At 39.5% G+C, this 19100-nt stretch overlaps 1 protein-coding gene across 1 annotated transcript in view; it reads left to right on the top strand.

The window, feature by feature from the left end:
- Positions 1 to 19100, top strand: part of tcf4 (transcription factor 4) — a 252910-nt gene that overhangs the window by 91843 nt on the left and 141967 nt on the right. The window contains 1 exon segment of the mRNA XM_078288401.1: positions 11949 to 12007. Coding sequence (XP_078144527.1) covers positions 11949 to 12007 — 59 coding nt within the window.

Raw genomic sequence — 19100 nt, 5'->3', positions numbered from 1 at the left:
CACGTACAAGCGTACTTAAACACTTGTTTCCAACGTGATCCTCGATGGAGAACAAAAAGTGGAAAAAATGAATAAATGAAAAAAAATGAAATAACAATACAGTTAGGTATTTAGTACAAATTTATTTCACACTACACCTAAACTGTAAATAGAACAGAACAGAACAGAACAGAACAGAACAGAATATTTTTCCCTCTGTGAAACAGGCCGCAGACAACTGAATATTCAGATGTAAATTACAGGACAACAATGAGGAATTAACTCAGAATGAATATGATAAAATCTACTGCAACGATATTACGATTCAATTTTCAGCCTTTATTTCTCAGATATGCAAGATACTGTGTGTGTTTACTGTTTACATGATGAAATGTTTACTTCCTGTTTGATGTTATAGATAAATATTGTACAAAAACACAAAATACAATACATGAAAGAAAAAAAATTAGCAATCTTAATCTTAATATTGTGACAAACAATATTAAAACGAAACAATATGATGAGCTGAGACTAAGATACCAGCGCTGAGATTCAATACACTGCAGCTGTTACTGGCAGGTTCTGTGTCAGTGTACAGCAGATAGAAACTGTTCCAGATCTGTATGAAAGTTTCAGCAGTTTTCAGTGTGTGTGTGTGTGTGTGTGTGTGTGTGTGTTGGATCCCATGCAGTGAAACGCTTAATTGCAGGTTCATGTTGATGCTGTGGTGAATGATATGCAGATAAACACAAAACAAAACATAAAATACTGAGCGATCAGATGCAAATTATAAGCTGACAAACAGCAGACACACACACACACACACACACACTCACACACACATTAAGACACTGATGCGGTGTCAAGATTCACATTTCAACCTTCATTTGCATCAGATATTCACTGTAGGTATACAATGCAAATATTGTTTACAATGCAATGAAATGCTGAGCAGCTTGCTGTTTGTATTTGACACTGTGGAGCCGCAGATAAATGGACAAAAACACAAAACAGTACATAAACAAAATATATATCAGATGTAACTGAAAATCTGTGAGGTGTTAAAACACGCCGACATGATGAGATATACTGTAAATATACTTTATTTACATTACATACGCTACAGGATACACATTTTGTTTACAATGCAATGAAATGATTAGTTGCAGGTTCATATTTGACATTGCAGTAAATATTGGTGTACAGAAACACAACACATGAGAATAAATATTATAAAACAGTGAGATCTAAATTACAAGCTGACAAAGAATAAAGTATTATCACACAAAGACAAGATATACTATGATGTATGGATGTTTATTTGTTGTATTAACAGGATGTAATGCAATGAAAAGCTTCGTTTCCTATTAGATGTTGAATCTGGTTTAAATATCATTGCACAAAAACAAAATCAAACCTAATTCATGAGAGAAAATATGAAAATATGAAAATATAAATATAGCGGCCTGGTAAAGAGACGATAAATCAAACGGCGAAAATCACAGTAAGGGAAAAAAAGAAAAGAAAAAGCCTAATTACGACAACAAACAGCACTAAAACAGATTTGAGAAATGAGTTCCTTCCTTTTTTCATATATATATATATATTTTTTTTTTACAAGAATAGAACCACAAAAAAGCGACAACACTACAGCGGTGAGAGCCGTTCTCAGCTTGGAGGAGGCAGACATGACCAGAATACAAAGTGATGCTGGTTTGTGGGCTGCTGTGTAGGCGACTCCAACTAAATCCACTGTTTTTAGACACACACACACACACACACTCTACACACACACACACTCTACACACACACACACACGCAGCTCTACCCTCACAACTCAAAACGTGTGATGTGTTTGTTCTCTCTTGTTTTTATCGTGTTGTGTCCTCTGTCAGCCGTGTGAAGCTCTTCTCCATGAACCTGTTTGTTAAAATTGCTTTAAAAATGTAAAAAAAATTAAAATAAATAATTAAACAAAAGGGGGGGGCCGGTGTGATTTAGTCTAAAGTGCGCTGAGTCGGGTCGAGTGGCGAACCGGCAGCGCTGTGAACGACCATTAAGACCGAGGGACTGGGAACACTGGTGACGAGCGGACAGGCTTTTGGTTTTCTGAGTAGCGCCCACGTTCCTCTGTAACCTGCTGTTCATCCAGAGAGAGAGAGAGAGGGAGGGGGGGGGGGGGGGGGGGGGGGGGAGAGAGAGAGAGAGAGAGAGAGAGAGAAGAGAGAGAGAGAGAGAGAGAGAGAGGGAGGGAGGAGAGAGAGGAGAGAGAGGGACAGAGGGAGAGAGAGAGAGAGAGAGAGCTTTCTGTAGCTTGTAAGTCATCCAAATTCAGTGTGTGTGTGTGTCTCTGTGTGTATGTGTGTGTGTGTGTGTGTGTGTGTGTCTGTGTGTGTGTGTGTGTGTGTGTGTGTGTGTGTGTGTGTGTGTAGTGGGTCAAATTCATGGTCGAATCCCGGAGGAGAGAGAGAGAGAGAGAGAGAGGAAGAGATGATGGAGAAGAGGATGGATTGGAGGGTTAAGCGCTTTATTTTGTCTCTCTCTCTCTCTCTCTCTCTCTGTGTGTGTGTGTGTGTGTGTGTGTGTGTGTGTGTGTGTCTTTGTTCTTGTATTTCCATACTTCTGAGGATCACATGACCTCATGAAGACAGAAAGCCGAGGAAAATCCTCCAAAGTGACGACGTTTTGCTGCTTGAAGAGACTCGTTCAGGATCAGGTTTAGTTTAGTCTAGGTTAAGACTTTAGGGTTTAGGACTAAAACTAGGATGAGGTTTAGAGTAAAGATCAAGGTTAATTCAGGATTAGGATTTGGGTTTAGCATTAAGATTATAATTAGGTTTGGGTTAAGGTTAAAGTTAGTTTGGGATTTGGGTTTAGGATTAAGACTAAAATTCGGATTAGGTTTAAATGAGGTTTGGTGTTTGGTTTGGAGGTTAAATTTAGTTTGGATTAGGATTTCGATTTAGGGTTAAATTTATTATAATTAATTATAATTCGGTTTAAATTAGAGGAAGGATTCAGTTTAATTTAGGATTAAGATTTAGGTTTAGGATTAAGATTAGAATAAGGTTTAGGTTAAAGTAACAGTTAAAGTTAGTTTAGGATTAAGATTAGAATTAGGTTTAAATTAAGGTTAAGAGTTACAGTTAAGCAGAGTTTAGGATGAGGGGTTTGGGAATTAATGTAGTTAAATACGGTTCTAAGACGCATAGTGAGTCAAGTGTGTGTGTGTGCATGTGTGTGTGTGATAGCTAATAAGCTAGCTAGCGGTGCGGACAGCAGTGTGTGTGTGTGTGCTGCAGCTCTCACCATGTAATGGAGCTAATTTGTGTTTCCTTCCTCTCTCAGTGTTGTGGATTAGCAGGGATTTGGTCCGCCTGGCTCGCACACGCTCAGTGGGCTTTATAAAGGAGAACCCCCCCCCCCCAACACACACACACACACACACACACACACTCCTCCCTCCTCCACCCTTTGTACTTATTCAGCCAGCACACTCTGAAAGCCAGCGGTTCATCTGCGGGTCGCTCTGAAATCCAAAAGAGGGACAATAAGCGTGTTGGGGTTCCTCAGCGGGGGAAATACTGACACAGGGTTCCTTGGAGAACCGTAGATGTTGGTGGAAGCAGCGTCAGGGTTTGGGAACCCTCTATGATCGGGTTCTTCTGAGGTTGAAGAAGTTTGAATGTTCAGTTGTTGTATGGGTAGGATGTAGTGCAGCGTTTAGGGTTCTTTGAAGTACCTTAAGGGTTTATGAACCCTTTATGAAGCGGTTCCACAAAGAACCTTCAGAGGGAGAGGAACTCACATCATACAGGTTGATAGATGTACCTTAAGGGTTTATGAACAAAGAAGATTGAAGAACGTCCGATTGTCAGAGGTTCTTGGAAGTACTGTCGGGGTTCAGGAACCTACTATGAAGACGTTCTTCTAGGAACCTTCTGAGGTTTAAGAACCCCTGTATGTTAGAGGTTGGTGGAAGTAGCCTCAGTTTTCATGATCTGTTTATGAAAGGGTTCTTCAAGGAATGAATCCCATACATTACAGTTTCCTGGAAGCACCTTCAGATTTCATGGACCCCTCATGAAGCGGTTCTCATGAGTTTGAAGAACCCCCACATGTTAGAGGTTCCTGGAAGCACCTTCAGGTTACATGAACCAAGGAACCTTCAGAGATGGGATAAACCTTATGTACTACAGGATCCATGAAGTGCGCTCAGGTTTCATTAACCCTTTATGAAGAGGTTCCACTAGGAACCATCTTGAGGTTCCCTTATGGTTGCAAACTAGTGTAGGAAGGCGGGTAGAGGCGATGTGAGAGGAGGTTCTGCTGGGATTCAACCCCAGATGTTCTGTCAGCTTCGGGGAACGTTGTGTAGGAAACTGTCCAGAAACATTTCACTTGGAGAAAAAGACGCTGCAGAATCTTGTGATTTGGCCGCTGCGTTATCAATATTCTGGTTCTGATGTTATTTTTCTGATCAGCTGTGGAGCTCTGGTGAGTTTTCCACCGCTTCTGCAGGGATTTTATTTATTTCCCTGTTTCCATGTTTATCGTTTGTTGTTTGTCAGATGGATGACGGACTGTGATGCAGAGCGAAGTTTGGACAAATTTTCTAATAAAATAGGATCTAATCTAAATTTTCACTGGATTATTGATTAACTGATTCTGACAACAGATTGAACACAAATAAAGAAAGGTAAAAAAGACAAAATGAAACATATAAGGAAAAATAGATCACTGCAGGTCCATTATATTATATATTATTATAATAATTATTATTATTGTATATATTATATTATATTAATCTCCTCTACTGCTGCAGATTACTGGTGGTTTCTGTGAAAAAAAATAAAAGCTGAATTATGTGGTCAATAAAACCCAGTTCAGAACAAAATTACTCCTATTATTTTGTTAAAGGCCTCTTTTAACAAAATAATCCACTTGAAAAATACAATTTAATATTTTTTTATTAAGTCATAGTTTGTTCTGAAATGTCTTTTATATATCAACTGTAATCAAAATACCAGACTGTCGTCCAATAGGAAATTAAATGCTGAGTCTTGTTTACTGTTTTCTGTGTGTATTTGTATGTGTGTGTGTGTGTGTGTGTGTGTGTGTGTGTGGGGTTTGCATTCTTCTGTTATTCTGTGGTATGTGTGTTCATGCATGTGTGTGTGTGTCTGTGTGCTCAAAAATACACAGGTTTACATGTTTAATGTTAGTACGCTGTGTGCGTGCATGCGTCTGTGTGTGTGTTTGTGCGTGTGTGTCCATTCACGGTGTGTGTGTGTGTGTGTGTGTGTGTGTGTGTGTGTGTCCATTCACGGTGTGTGTGACAGGGTCTGTGACCTCCTGGCTGACCCTTCCCATCCTGCTTTGCCCAGCGACGCTCTTTAAATCTACTGCTGCTCTCTCTTTACAACCAAATTAAAATAGCAGGATTTCTGTTTGTGTGTAAAACATGCACGGCGGCGAGGTGGCGGGTGGCGAGGCGGTGAGGCGGCGGGTGGCGGGGCGGCGAGGTGGCGAGGTCAGACCGCCGCCACGCAGCTAGAGACCCGAGTCCAGACTGGAGAGAGTAAAGCCTCAGTCCGGGATCTTTTATCGTTTAAATGTTACTTTTTATGGCATTTCTGGTTTAATAGAAACAGTGGTAGTCACTGTAGAAGACCTTCATGTATTTATACTACATTAGTACTGAATACAGTGGTAGTAGAAGTGCTTCATGTATTTATACTGCATTAGTACTGAATACAGTGGTAGTAGAAGTGCTTCATGTATTTATACTGCATTAGTACTGAATACAGTGGTAGTAGAAGACCTTCATGTATTTATACTGCATTAGTACTGAATACAGTGGTAGTAGAAGTCCTTCATGTATTTATACTGCATTAGTGAATACAGTGGTAGTAGAAGTCCTTCATGTATTTATACTGCATTAGTACTGAATACAGCGGTAGTAGAAGTCCTTCATGTATTTATACTGCATTAGTACTGAATACAGTGGTAGTAGAAGTCCTTCATGTATTTATACTGCATTAGTACTGAATACAGCGGTAGTAGAAGTCCTTCATGTATTTATACTGCATTAGTACTGAATACAGTGGTAGTCACTGTAGAAGTCCTTCATGTATTTATACTGCATTAGTGAATACAGTGGTAGTAGAAGTCCTTCATGTATTTATACTGCATTAGTGAATACAGTGGTAGTAGAAGTCCTTCATGTATTTATACTGCATTAGTACTGAATACAGTGGTAGTAGAAGCCCTTCATGTATTTATACTGCATTAGTGAATACAGCGGTAGTAGAAGTCCTTCATGTATTTATACTGCATTAGTACTGTATACAGTGGTAGTAGAAGTCCTTCATGTATTTATACTGCATTAGTACTGAATACAGTGGTAGTAGAAGTCCTTCATGTATTTATACTGCATTAGTACTGAATACAGTGGTAGTAGAAGTCCTTCATGTATTTATACCACTAGAAAGGCCGAGGGCGATCAATTCCTGACGCTGTGTTGAATTTTAAAATTTAAATGACTTTTCCTAGATCAACTTTTTGTACAAACCGAGGCTCTTACACTTTCAAAACCACACGAGGAAATAGTTTTTATAATCCCTTCAGCTGATGTTTCCAGTGATGCGGGGCAGCGGACGCTCAGCAGAACGTTTCCGGTCATTTCGGTAAAATCGGCTGAAAAGAAACCAAAACTCTGAGTTCCCAGTCTGCTCCTTTTGGGAAGTCAGACTGCAGCAGTGGGTCAGCAGTATGAGGAGGAGGAGGAGGAGGAGGAGGAGGAGGAGGAGGAAGAGGAGGAGGAGGAGGAGGAGGAGGAGGAGGAGGAGGAGGAGGAGGAGGAGGAGGGGTTTTGTGAAAACCAAATTCAAACCGACATTGGTAGGAGGGTCAGACCAATATAGTGTTATCGTTATTTGTTGTGAAAATGGTCAAAATAAGATATCAGTGATTGGTTATAGGGTTATCTGATTGGTATCGGCCTTCATAAACCCATATCGGTCGAACCCTAATTGCTTGCTATGGGATTTTTTTAGTACAGTATATCTACCCATAATGATATTCTGTTATTTTTGCTTGTACTGTATCGTTGAAGAGAATATGTGAAAGCTTAACCTTTCACCATCACATTTCACTTAAACCTCGTATTTATCTGCTATTGATTTCATATCTGTCTGAGCAGAGGCTGCACTCTGAGATCGATATGAGAGTGTAAAAAAAAAAAAAACATCACACCAAATGTTTAGTTTCTATTTAGATCATGGATTAAACATTTAAGGATTCTGCAGTGAGATTACTCTACACTATTATATACTATATATATTATATACTGATTTATTACTCTTTACCGCATACCTTTTGATACTGTACATATTTAAAATGATCCACCATTTTTAAAAATAAAACACCTACTCTTCCAAAATGATCGATGAATTATGGTTCTTTTTAAAGGATAACAGGTAAACTAAGTCTTTTATTGACTAAATGATAATAAACACTTTTACAATCTGGATCCTCTATAATTTAGAAATATTCAATGATGAATGTCAGGTAATGTTCTTTGTTTTTTTTAAATGTATATATGCAGTGTTTTGGACTGCAAATCTTCCATTTTAATTCTGTAACGGTTGAGTCAAATCTTTGATTGTGTGTGTGTGTGTGTGTTTGTGTGTGTGTGTGTGTGTGTGTGTGTGTGTGTGTGTGTGTGTGTGTACAGTATGTGTGCGGTTGAATTTATCTTTTTAAATGCATGTGCTTGTTTGTATAATGTCAGTAACGGGTACATGTCAGTACCATGCAAAAGAAAATTTGTATGCATGTGTGTGTGTGTGTGTGTTTGCGTGTGTGTATACGGGAATGTGTCTATACAGTATGTATGTACATTTGCATGTGTGTGCTGGTGAATTTGGGTACTTGGTGTGTGTGTGTGTGTGTGTGTGTTAGGGTGTGTGTGGGTGTCTTTGTATGCGTGCCAACCCAGTCCAGCTGGCATCAGTCGTAGCTGAAGCCGAGGCCGCTGTATCGGTCACACACACACACACACACACACACACACACACAGAGTCGACCACATTCCCATTCTGTACGCCTGTAATTATCAACCTCTTCTGCATCGACTACTGTGCTGGCCTGTATTCAGCGCCTGTGCGTCGGTCTATACTCGCCTGATTCGAGCGCTTCACCACACACACGCTTCATTTTCCTCTCCGCTAGCAAACGCCACACGCTCCTCAAAGCCCCGCGTCTCATCTCGAACCACGGAACGTAATTACACACTAACCGCCGTTTGATATTTATACTGGCTGCACATTTAACGTTTTATCAAGAAAGGTCTATGCGGTAAAAATAGTCTGAGCGCGTGACGAGGTCCCGCGGCTCGGAGAGGAAAGCCTGTTAGAGCCTCCGGAGGAAAGGAAGGTTTTTTCTTTGGCCGCCGCCCCCGAGCTCACCAGATCACCGGTTCACCGCCACAAAGTTTCTAGATGAACCCTCAGATCACGGTTCGTTACCTGCCGCGCTTTACCTTCAGGTCATCTACTGATCGATCTGTTGCCTCCGTTTGAAGGAGCTCTACTACCAGATTTAATCTTTTCCTACATTTCTATACATTTTCTATACATACAGTATGTGATCAATTCAATTCAATTAAATTCAATACTTTAAATTAGGAAATTAGGGCACTGCAGCTCATGGTACAGTACAACACAGTCCTTGTCACACACTTGACATACAGTATAAACATTCATACAAAAGGATAAAAAAAAATGTAATGACACCAATAGTATGAGAATAAGAATAAAAGGACTCAATAAAAATAATACGTTAAAAAGATAAAATGAGTCAGGCAGGATGTAAAAGTGCCAGTTAAAAGTATTAAATATTATTTAATAAAAAATAAGAGTACAAGATAAAAGCATGTGAAACATCAAAGATGTTTAAAGAAGACATTGTTAAAATCTGATTCTGTATGAGCGGTTAAATTTAAAGTTTCCATCTTTTTTTTCCAGTCAGTTTCAGTCTAACTCTCAGGAAACGCATCACAACCAGACTCGATCCTGATTGGCTCCCTCACTAAAGCTTGACTGAAATCCGTCCAATCAGGGTCCAGTTTGCAGCATCTGAACTGGAAAGCCTCCACTCAGCAGGTTTACCTCATTTGAGTTAGAGGAGCTGCTGCTGTCGGCCAATCAGGAGCCAGTATTGTGACGACTCGGTCTTCACATTCGTTCAGTTTAACTCATTCAATACAACTTTTAATAAACTACATTTACCTGCAGAACATCTTGAAGAACATTATTCTGATCCTGAGACGGAGGAGATTTGAAAATGAAATCATGGAAAATTAATAATATGTCACCTTTAAAACATCGGTGGAACACAGTCAGGTGACATCACTGGTACATCCCATCCGAAAATCCCCCAGCACGTTAATTTTAAAAGTAGTTACTTTACTCTGTGATTTACCTTTAAGAAATACAATTATGTTACAAAGTTATTCTTTAATAAAGCAGGAAGTCAATAACTAACTCATTTATATCAAGCAGTCTTGGATTGTGTTTTTTTTTTTCAATCAGCAGCATGTTGTCTGCATGAGACGCCATAGGATTTTAACTTTTTTTTTATTTTATTTTTTTATGAAAAAAACAAGAAATAGCACGATATGATATATGATATGAAAGAAAAATAAAAGTATATATATAACTACATTCTAATTTTAAATAGTAGCTAATAACGGATTACAAGAATTGACAAAGGAGCACGTTAAGTTACCACAAAAGAAAGAAATCGGCGTTGCATTAAACATTATCCATCAGCCATTTTCATTATTTTAGAAGCAAACTGGTTACAATAGGACTCCAAGGATGGTTGATTACCTGCAGATTTTCACTAGTTTACCAGCCAACTAGATGTTTATTTCTTTTTATATAATTTAATTTATATACTAAACATGACTACAAGGTACTGTAAGTCTTGTTTGGAAAAAAAAATCCACCAAATAGCATATATTATGTCTGAAATAAGCAATTTTGGTACTTGTTGCTACTATTTGTGATGGCATCTGCCGCTGGAGCTGTCTGGTTTGAATGTGAACGCAGTGTTGAGGAGGCAGAGCTGAGGACAGAGGGAGGACTCAGTCACTATGTGCACATAGTTCAGATATTAAAACGTTTGAACATGCAGCCAGTTTCTAATCAACATGTTCTTGTGGAGACGTCTGATGTCCACATCACTCAGCATTTTTCATTTCATTTGGTTTCACCTCCGTCTCTGTTCACATCTCGATTTTTCTTTCTCTCTTTTCTGAGATGTTTTTATGAGCCACTTGCAGCTTCTTTGTCTCACCCCTACAGATTGTATTTGTTGTCTCCTATTTAGTTTTTACATTCTGTATGTGCAAAGAAACTGAACCCACGCCTGAAGGAAAGTGGAGAATGAAAGGATATTTTCCGGAGCTACGTCTCGGTCGCTGTATGCGGATCCATGCGTCGCGGGCGGAGCAGATGTCCGTTTTGTCGCAGACAAAGTGCTGGGAAGTGAACGCAGCACGGAGGCAGCGAGCGACATGCTGCCTCCTGTCCTTCATCTGCAGCTCGCCTCACATCCACACTGGCTGCTTCAGCCTCACATCCACACTGGCTGCTTCAGCCTCACATCCACACTGGCTGCTTCAGCTTCACATCCACACTGGCTGCTTCAGCCTCACATCCACACTGGCTGCTTCAGCCTTCAGCCTCACATCCACACTGGCTGCTTCAGCCTTCAGCCTCACATCCACACTGGCTGCTTCAGCCTCACATCCACACTGGCTGCTTCAGCCTCACATCCACACTGGCTGCTTCAGCCTTCAGCCTCACATCCACACTGGCTGCTTCAGCCTTCAGCCTCACATCCACACTGGCTGCTTCAGCCAGTCTTTTTTTTTTTCTCCAAAGTGTTTCCTACACTGATAAACTGGAACAGGGAGGAACGTGCTCAGATCCTGCGAATGGTTGAATGAATGAATAATCATACTGTTGATTTTTTAATAGTACATCCTCCCTTCTCCTTCCTAAACCTTGTGTTATGTGAATGAATGAATGAATGAATGAATGAATGAATGAATTTAATTTTTTATACTCTCTTTGTTATGTTGGAGAGTCCGTGTTTAATGAATGAATGAATGAATCAATCAATCAATCAATCAATCAATAATACTGTTGATTTTTCAATAGTTCATCCTCCCTTCTCCTTACAAAACTTATTTTTTATGTTGGAGGAAATTAAGAAATTACATTTTCAAAGAAGCAAGTGAGTGAGTGAGTGAGTGATTGGATGAATGAGTGACTGAATGAATGATGAATAAAAGAATGAATGAATGAACAATGTAAATGCTGTTCATAATAAATCGTACTGCTTTTTGCACCTTTGATTATAAATCTATGAAGTTGGTATTCTCTCCAGTGTGTGAATGAATGAATGAATGAATGAATGAATAAACCTATGTTTTATAGTTCATCTTCCCTTATTTATAATACATGTTACTTGTGTCGGAAGGAATTATTTTTTAAGCGAGCAAGTGATTGATTGAATGAATGAATGAATACTGTTTTTTTTTTTACACTTCATTGCACTTTTTCTATAAGGTTTAGCTAATCCTAACCTTATTTTTATTAATTGTTACTTCTTCAAGTGTGTGAATGAATGAATGAATGAATGCTGTTTTTTTTTACAGCTCAAGGCTTAGGGTTAGCTAATCCTAACTTTGTATGTAATTCTATATGTTGGATAGATTGAATGAATGAATGACTATATATTTTGTAGTTCATCTTCACCTTCATAATACATATTACTTTATGTGGTGAAAGGTATTCATTTTTATGTGAGCAAGTGATTGAATTAATGAATGAATGAATGCTGTTTTTTACAGCTCATCTAACAGCCCCCCCCCCCCCCTCTCTCTCCTCCAGGTAAATCAGAGAGAGGCTCCTACTCGTACGGCAGAGAGTCCAACCCACACTGCCACCAGGTCAGTCTCCCTTCAACCTCTCTTTTTAAAGCAGAGTGGGACTTCACTCACCTGTAGTTCTTTTATTTTGTGTTTACACAGTGGGGGAAAAGTAGTGAGTGAGAGAAAACTGTCAGGATTTGATCTGAAGCCGGTGGCAGCAGACGTTCGGTTGCAGAGACGAGGGATTGAACCACCTGACTCTCTGGAACTGGACGCACCAAACAGCTTTATCAGCGGGAGGTGCTGTTCTGTTCTGTAGCTGACCTCTGACCTCTGACCTCTGACCTCCCTGTGGAGGAGGGGCAAGAGAAAAGAGAGTTTATCCACTGGGGAAGTGTATCTTTGAAATACTTTGCTTATTATCTAAACCTTTGGGCATTGATTACATTGTAGTTGGTGGGGAATCCTCTCTATTGGTGCTGCTTTGTGTTTTTCAGAGGTGGGGACTCGACTCACATGACTTGGACTCGACTCACATGACTTGGACTCGAGTCACATGACTTGGACTTGAGTCAGACTCGAGTCACAGTTTTAATTGCTTGAGACTTGACTTGATGCATGAAGAGAAGACTTGAGACTTGACTTGACTTGGGTTCTGGTGACTTGGGACTTGACTCTGACTTGTACTTTGATGACTTGAAAAGGTTTCTAAAGTCTTGACTTGAGATCTTGTGTTTGTGTAAATGACTCAGATTGAAAGTGATGAGATTTGTTCCAGCGGACGACTGAATTTAAATTCTGTTTTCTGAATTTGTATGGAATGATTGAATTTATTGAAGTTGAAACTGATTCTAGAAATCAAACTCATGATGCTCTTACCAAGTTTTTATCCTATTAAAACCATATTGCATTGAAAAGTCCTAGATATTTAGTTTTCTTTAAGATATTAAATTGATACTGGACTCTTGATTTGTTCTGACTTGACTTGAGACTTGTGCCTTGTGCCTCAAGACTTGAGACTGACTTGGGACCCGAGCAGAGTTGACTTGGTCACACTTCTGGTGTTTTTAGATGCTGTTTTAAGGAGGATGTTGTGCATGAAAACATTTGAACCATGGCGATGATGACTGTGCAGCGCAGTGTTTCCCATACACTGAAGCCGCTCTAGGCAACATTTTTATATAAAAATCCAGCCGCCTTATCAGCCGAAATCTCAGTGTGTCTGCAACAGAGAAGAGCGTCCCATCTCTTTTCCTCTCATCTCTTTGGTTTCTCTGGTATAAAGCATCACAGACCGGCCGCTTGGTGAACATGAGCTGTGGTGTTTCTGCACTGCTCTTCCCACAGATCACCTGTCAATCAAACAGTGTGGGCGGAGCTTGGATTTTCTGTTGATGCAGTTTGAGTTTCTCTTTTCTTTGTCTGTTCAGTCATGGTGGCTATCACTGCTCATGCTAACTACCCAGTTCTTCTTCTTTTGTTGATTCCAAACAAACTTTGTATGCTGTAAGGAAATTATCATGGGCAAAATGGGCTAAAGAAATGACAAGTCGACTAATTGATAATCAACAACTTCCTTGTAGAATCAATGGATGCTTTGAGATAATAAGATCACAAACGAGCGTGACCTTTGTTAATGAAGAGATATCTAAGTCATTTACTTTCAGATGGATTATTTTATTCAACAGCAAACAGTTAGAAGTTCTTTTACCAAATAATTAGGATCGTCCACTCACAACTTTTGATCTGCCTTTCATCCTTGTAAACTTTGGTCGTTTTATTTTCCAGATATTCACCATCATCAAATATTTCCAAGTCCGTATAATAAATAGAAAAAACTTCTCATCCTCATGACTGTCACAACAGGTGTTCTGGTGTGTTTTCTATTTCCCGGAGAAATACCGAACATCATCAGATATCCCCAAGTTCATGAAACAAATCGTTATTAATTTTGACTTTTAAGGATTCATTTTTAACGGCGTTTATGGCGGCAGGTGTTGTGAGGACTGCAGCAATCACCGGCTTCAAATCTGACTTTGTTCCAGTTTGTGCTGAAATCTTCCTTGCTTCGTTCCTCTGGACCATATGCAGCGATGACGAGACGCACGCTGATAATTAAGAAAATATACAGATGTTGTTGTTTGATTCTGCCGGTGGAATATTAAACGGAGATGGGGTTGATAAGCTCCGTGTGAACCGACGAACACCTTTTGGTTTTTTTTAAATTAAAAAATCACATACGTTCAATTCACACTCAGGCTGTTAGTCGTATTGCTCATGACTGAGTTTGATGTTATGTTGTTTTAAGTTTAAACATCTATCAATTAAAGCTTATCAAAGAGTTACAATTACAGATCGTTATGGTGAATATATGAATTTAGAAAACATCAAGGCTGTGATTCAAAATGCTAGATTTCCTTTTCAGAACAAGATGTTGCTTGAATTAAAGATAGGAAGAGATTAAAATGTATTGATCCCTGTGGGGAAATTAGGCTGTATTAAATAATCACTCAATAGTTCAAAAATATAGATGAATTCATCCTCAACACTGTTCATATTTGCAATGAAACTTTTCAAATATAGCTGGACTTATAGTACTATATATAAAAAGAGTAGTAGTATTCATAGTTGCAGTTTTTATGTTATATATAAAAGGGAGTGTGGCAGTGTTTGTGAATACAGCAGTAGTGGCAGATTTATCGCATAATATTATATATATTATATATATATAAAGGACTATAAAGGAAAAAAAGATGCCTTCTATTACAAAATCATTGATAGAAAAAAGTCATAACAAATAATGGTGTTTTTTTAAAGGATAGCAGCTAACTTCCTAAGAGTCCTTAATTGACTAAATGAGAACATTTCTTCAGACTGGACGCTGTAGATTTTAGAGATGAACAGTGAACTTCAGGTAATATTCGTTCTGTTTGTTTGTTCGTTTTGTATTACTTTTTCATAATGGAGGCATTGGGTTTTGGAGATAAACTCTTCATATAACCATTTTTGTACTTGGTTAAAAGACCAGACAGACTTCTGGTAATGTGTTTGTTGTTGTTGTTTTGTATGTTTGTGTTGTTTTGTATGTCGAGCCTCTCCTCTGTTCACCGTCGGCTGTAACTGGTTTTGGGGACTTGAAGGGTGCGGAGGAGGAAAGACCTTCCTGCCTTTTCGTTTTGATCTTGCCTTTTTGGCAGGAGGACAGAATTCGGCCCTGAAAACCTTACGAACACACACACACACACACACACACGCACACACACACACACACACACACACTCACACACACGTACGTACACACACACGCACTCATGCACTCACGCACGCACGCACGCACTCACACACACAGGTACACATGTGGAGGAATGGCGTGCTTGGCAATCCTGATGAATACACACACACACAAACGTTACACACACACACAAACGTTACACACACACACACACACACACACACACACACACACACACACACACACAGCATACCAGTCATGTCTGTCATTGTGCCCTGCCCATAACAACTGTGCCAGTTGTATAGTTTGGTGGTGGGATCAAATATCGCTGCTGGTGAACACTTCACTTCTTCATTAATGTGTTCATTCATTCATTCATTCATTCATTCTTTAGTTTGTTAATTAATTCATTCATTATTTTTTCCTGTAGTTATGTATTCATTCATTCATTCATTTATTCATTCATTCATCCATTTGTCTATTCATTCATTCACATTCAGTCATGTTTTCATTCATTTTCATTCATTTATTCATTCATCATTCATTTGTTTATTCATTAATTACTTCAGTCATTCATTCATTAGTTTGTTCTTTCATTTATTTGCTCATGTATTTGTTCATTCATTCATTAATTCATTCATTCGTTCATCAGTCCATTTATCCATTTGATCACCCACTCAGCCCATTCATCCATCCCTCTGTTTATCAGTTCATTGATCTTTTATACAGAGAAACACTGAGAACGAGCTCCTGTCCAGCTGTGGCCTTTGTACGAGGCAACGGCAAACCGTAGAGGACAAAAATGTGAAACAAATCAAACCTCACCGTCTGATCGCCTGTGGTAGAGGAGGCCGGTGTCAAATTATCCTCACTACACGGTCTGAATGGACCCTGATGGAAATTGTTTGGAAATGGCAGCTGAGTTTAAACGGCGGGCCGGAGCCCAAAACCCTGCAGTGAAACGCTGCGGCTGTGAGGAAGAAGAACACAGTGATGGAGGGAGAGAGAGCAGAGAGAGAGAGAGCAGAGAGAGAGAGCTCTGACCCACCTGAGACTGACCGGTCTGAAACAGAGGAGTTGGGGGTAGATCCTGGTTTTGGTTCTGCGTCCGTCTCTGTTTTGCTTTCAGTGTGAGATTCGTTTTCCACAAAAATAGACAACAATTTTCAACGTAAAAAAACGAAAGTAGTGAAAAACACTCGCACACTGTCTGTATTATTTGTCTTGTTTGTCCTCTTGTGTCTGCTGTTGAATCTGAACACCCAGCAGCAACCAGTCTGGATTGAATAGCGTGAAACCTTTTCGCTGTAAATCTCACATCTCAGATCTTTAGGACATGATATGCAGCAAAGGTCAAAGGTCAGATTCAAACCCACAGTGTTGTGAGCACAGGATATGTGCTGCAGTTATTGAGTTATTAACATTAGAAAAAGTGAAATCTTCAATCCACTTCTAGTAGTATTGGTTACTTTAATTTCATTAGTATTGGTTTCAATTGAGGGTTTTAATGCCGCCAGATCTAAAAGCTGTTTCAGAGAACTATCTTTACTATTAGTCTCAATGGAGAGTTTTAGTATCACATTGTCTAAATCCTGTGTCATAGAATTCCATTGTTGTTGATTCCAAATGAGATATTTAATATCAAATGGTCTAAATTCTGTTTCATAGAATTCCATTGTTGTTGATTCCAGTGGAGAGTTTTAGTGTCACATGGTCTAAATGCTGTTTGATTCCTTTCTATCCAACAGAAAAGTGTTTCTCGGTGTCTCTGAGTTGTTTTCCTCAGAGCTTTTGCTTTTTGCTTCTTTACTGGTTATCTGAGCGGCTCATAGTGATTCTCCCACAGCTGTAAAGGATGGTAGGGGGGTTAGGGGTGTGGGGTGTGTGTGTGTGTGTGGGGGGGGGGTGTGCTGGGAACCATGGCCTCCTGCCAAGGTAGATCCCCAACCCCCAGCAACTGGCTCCCTAAAAGCATCCAAACACCATCCAAAAGCCATTATCTGCTGGCTTATAATGGAACAAATACGATGGAAAAACACCAGGGTGGAAAGTAACTGATTACAGATACTCTGATTACCAGCGCTGTGGACTGAAGTCAGAGACTACATTTACATGGACAGCAATAATCTGAGTATTGGCCTTATTCTAAATAAGACATAAGTAATCAGCTGAACCTCGTACCTACTGCGTCACCGTCACACCCAGAACCACAGTGGAGAAAACACTCTCTCGGGTCGGATAATATACAGCTACTCTGTTAGACACACACACACACACACACACACACACACGCACGCACACAGCTGGTTGTACAGGCTCTCCATGCTCTCTGTGGCTGCTGGTTGAGGCTATCTAAAGCTATCTAAAGGGACATTCTGTCTACATAAGCAGAAAAACCCACATCATCTGGATGAAGGGATGGCAGAGGATGATCCCTCTCTCTCTCTCTCTCTCTCTCTCTCTCTCTCTCTCTCTCTCTCTCTCTGTCTCTCATTCTGCTATCTTTGTCTTTCTCCTTTCCCTGTTTCTCACTCTTCATATCTATCTTTTTTTTTTTTATCTTTCTCTGTTTTTCATCCGTTTCGCCCTCTCTCTGTCTCTCTCTCTTTCTCTCTGTCATTCATTCATACTCAAGCCAAAGCCGCTATGTCGGTGGCGAACACACACACACACACACACACACACACACACACACACACACACACACTCAGCCACACCAAAGCATGCCTGTCATTCAGTTATCGCCACACAGATCAGTAGGTTAGTAGTCGGCCAGCAGCTACAGCTGAGGCAGCAGTCAGTGTGAGGTTTTGGTGGAGAGCAAAATAGAAAAAAGCCTTTAACCCTTCATACACACACACACACACACACACACACACACACACACACACACACATCAGTCAGTGAAAAGTGCTGAAGGCTTCATTTTGAAGCCCTGGAAGGTTTCAGAGGAGCTTAGAAGCTGCATTTACCTATTAAAGAAGGTGCACACACACACACACACACACACACACACACACACACACACATGCACACACATACAAACAGATACACTCCTCATACATGTGTATAAGCCCATGTATGTAGGTATGTATGCTGTTAGCATGGATATGCATGTACATTCTCACACGTGCTGAAAAGTAAACAGTAAAATAAAATGAGAATTTCTGCAGAACAGCAGCAGAAGCTTCTCAGTCTGTTCTCTCTGTTAGCATCAAGAGTAGTAGTAGTACTAATAGTGGTAGTACTACTACTACTCTTGATGCTAACAGAGTAGTAGTACTCATAGTGGTATAGTAGTAGTACACGTAGCAGTAACAGTTGTACCTCTAATAATAGTAGTTGTAGTAGCAGTAGTAGTAGTGATGATAGTAGCAGAATTAGTAATAGTACTAATAGTAGCAGGAGGAATATAATAGCAGGAATATTACTTCTACTAGCAGTAGAAATAGTAGCAGTAATAGTAGTAGCATGAAAAGTACCAGCACTTACTGTCTTAGCAGGAATAGTACTATAGGTACTAATAGCAATAGCAGGTGTAGTAGTAGTACTAGTACCAGAGCCAGTATAGCAGTACTAATAGTAAGTAGTAGTAGTAAGCAGGTGTAGTACTAGTACTAATAGTAATAACAGTAGTAGTAATAGTAGTGCCAGTACTAATAGTAGTACTAATAGTAGTAGCAGTAACACTAGCATTACTAATAGTAGTAGCAGATGTAGTAGTAGTAGTAGTAATAGTATTACCAGTAATGATAGTAGTACTAACAGTATCATCAGTAGTAATAGTATTAACAGTATCATCAGTAGTAGTAGTAGTAGTACTAACAGTATCATCAGTAATAGTAGTAGTAGTAGTAGTAGTAGTTGTAGTATTATTAACAGTATCATCAGTAGTAGTAGTAGTAGCAGTAACAGTATCATCAGTAGTATTAACAGTAT

The sequence above is a fragment of the Centroberyx gerrardi genome, chromosome 2, assembly GCF_048128805.1.
Source record: "Centroberyx gerrardi isolate f3 chromosome 2, fCenGer3.hap1.cur.20231027, whole genome shotgun sequence".
Lineage (NCBI taxonomy): Eukaryota > Metazoa > Chordata > Actinopteri > Beryciformes > Berycidae > Centroberyx > Centroberyx gerrardi.
Note: the sequence above shows the minus strand (reverse complement) of the source record. Positions and strands in the feature narration are given on the sequence as shown.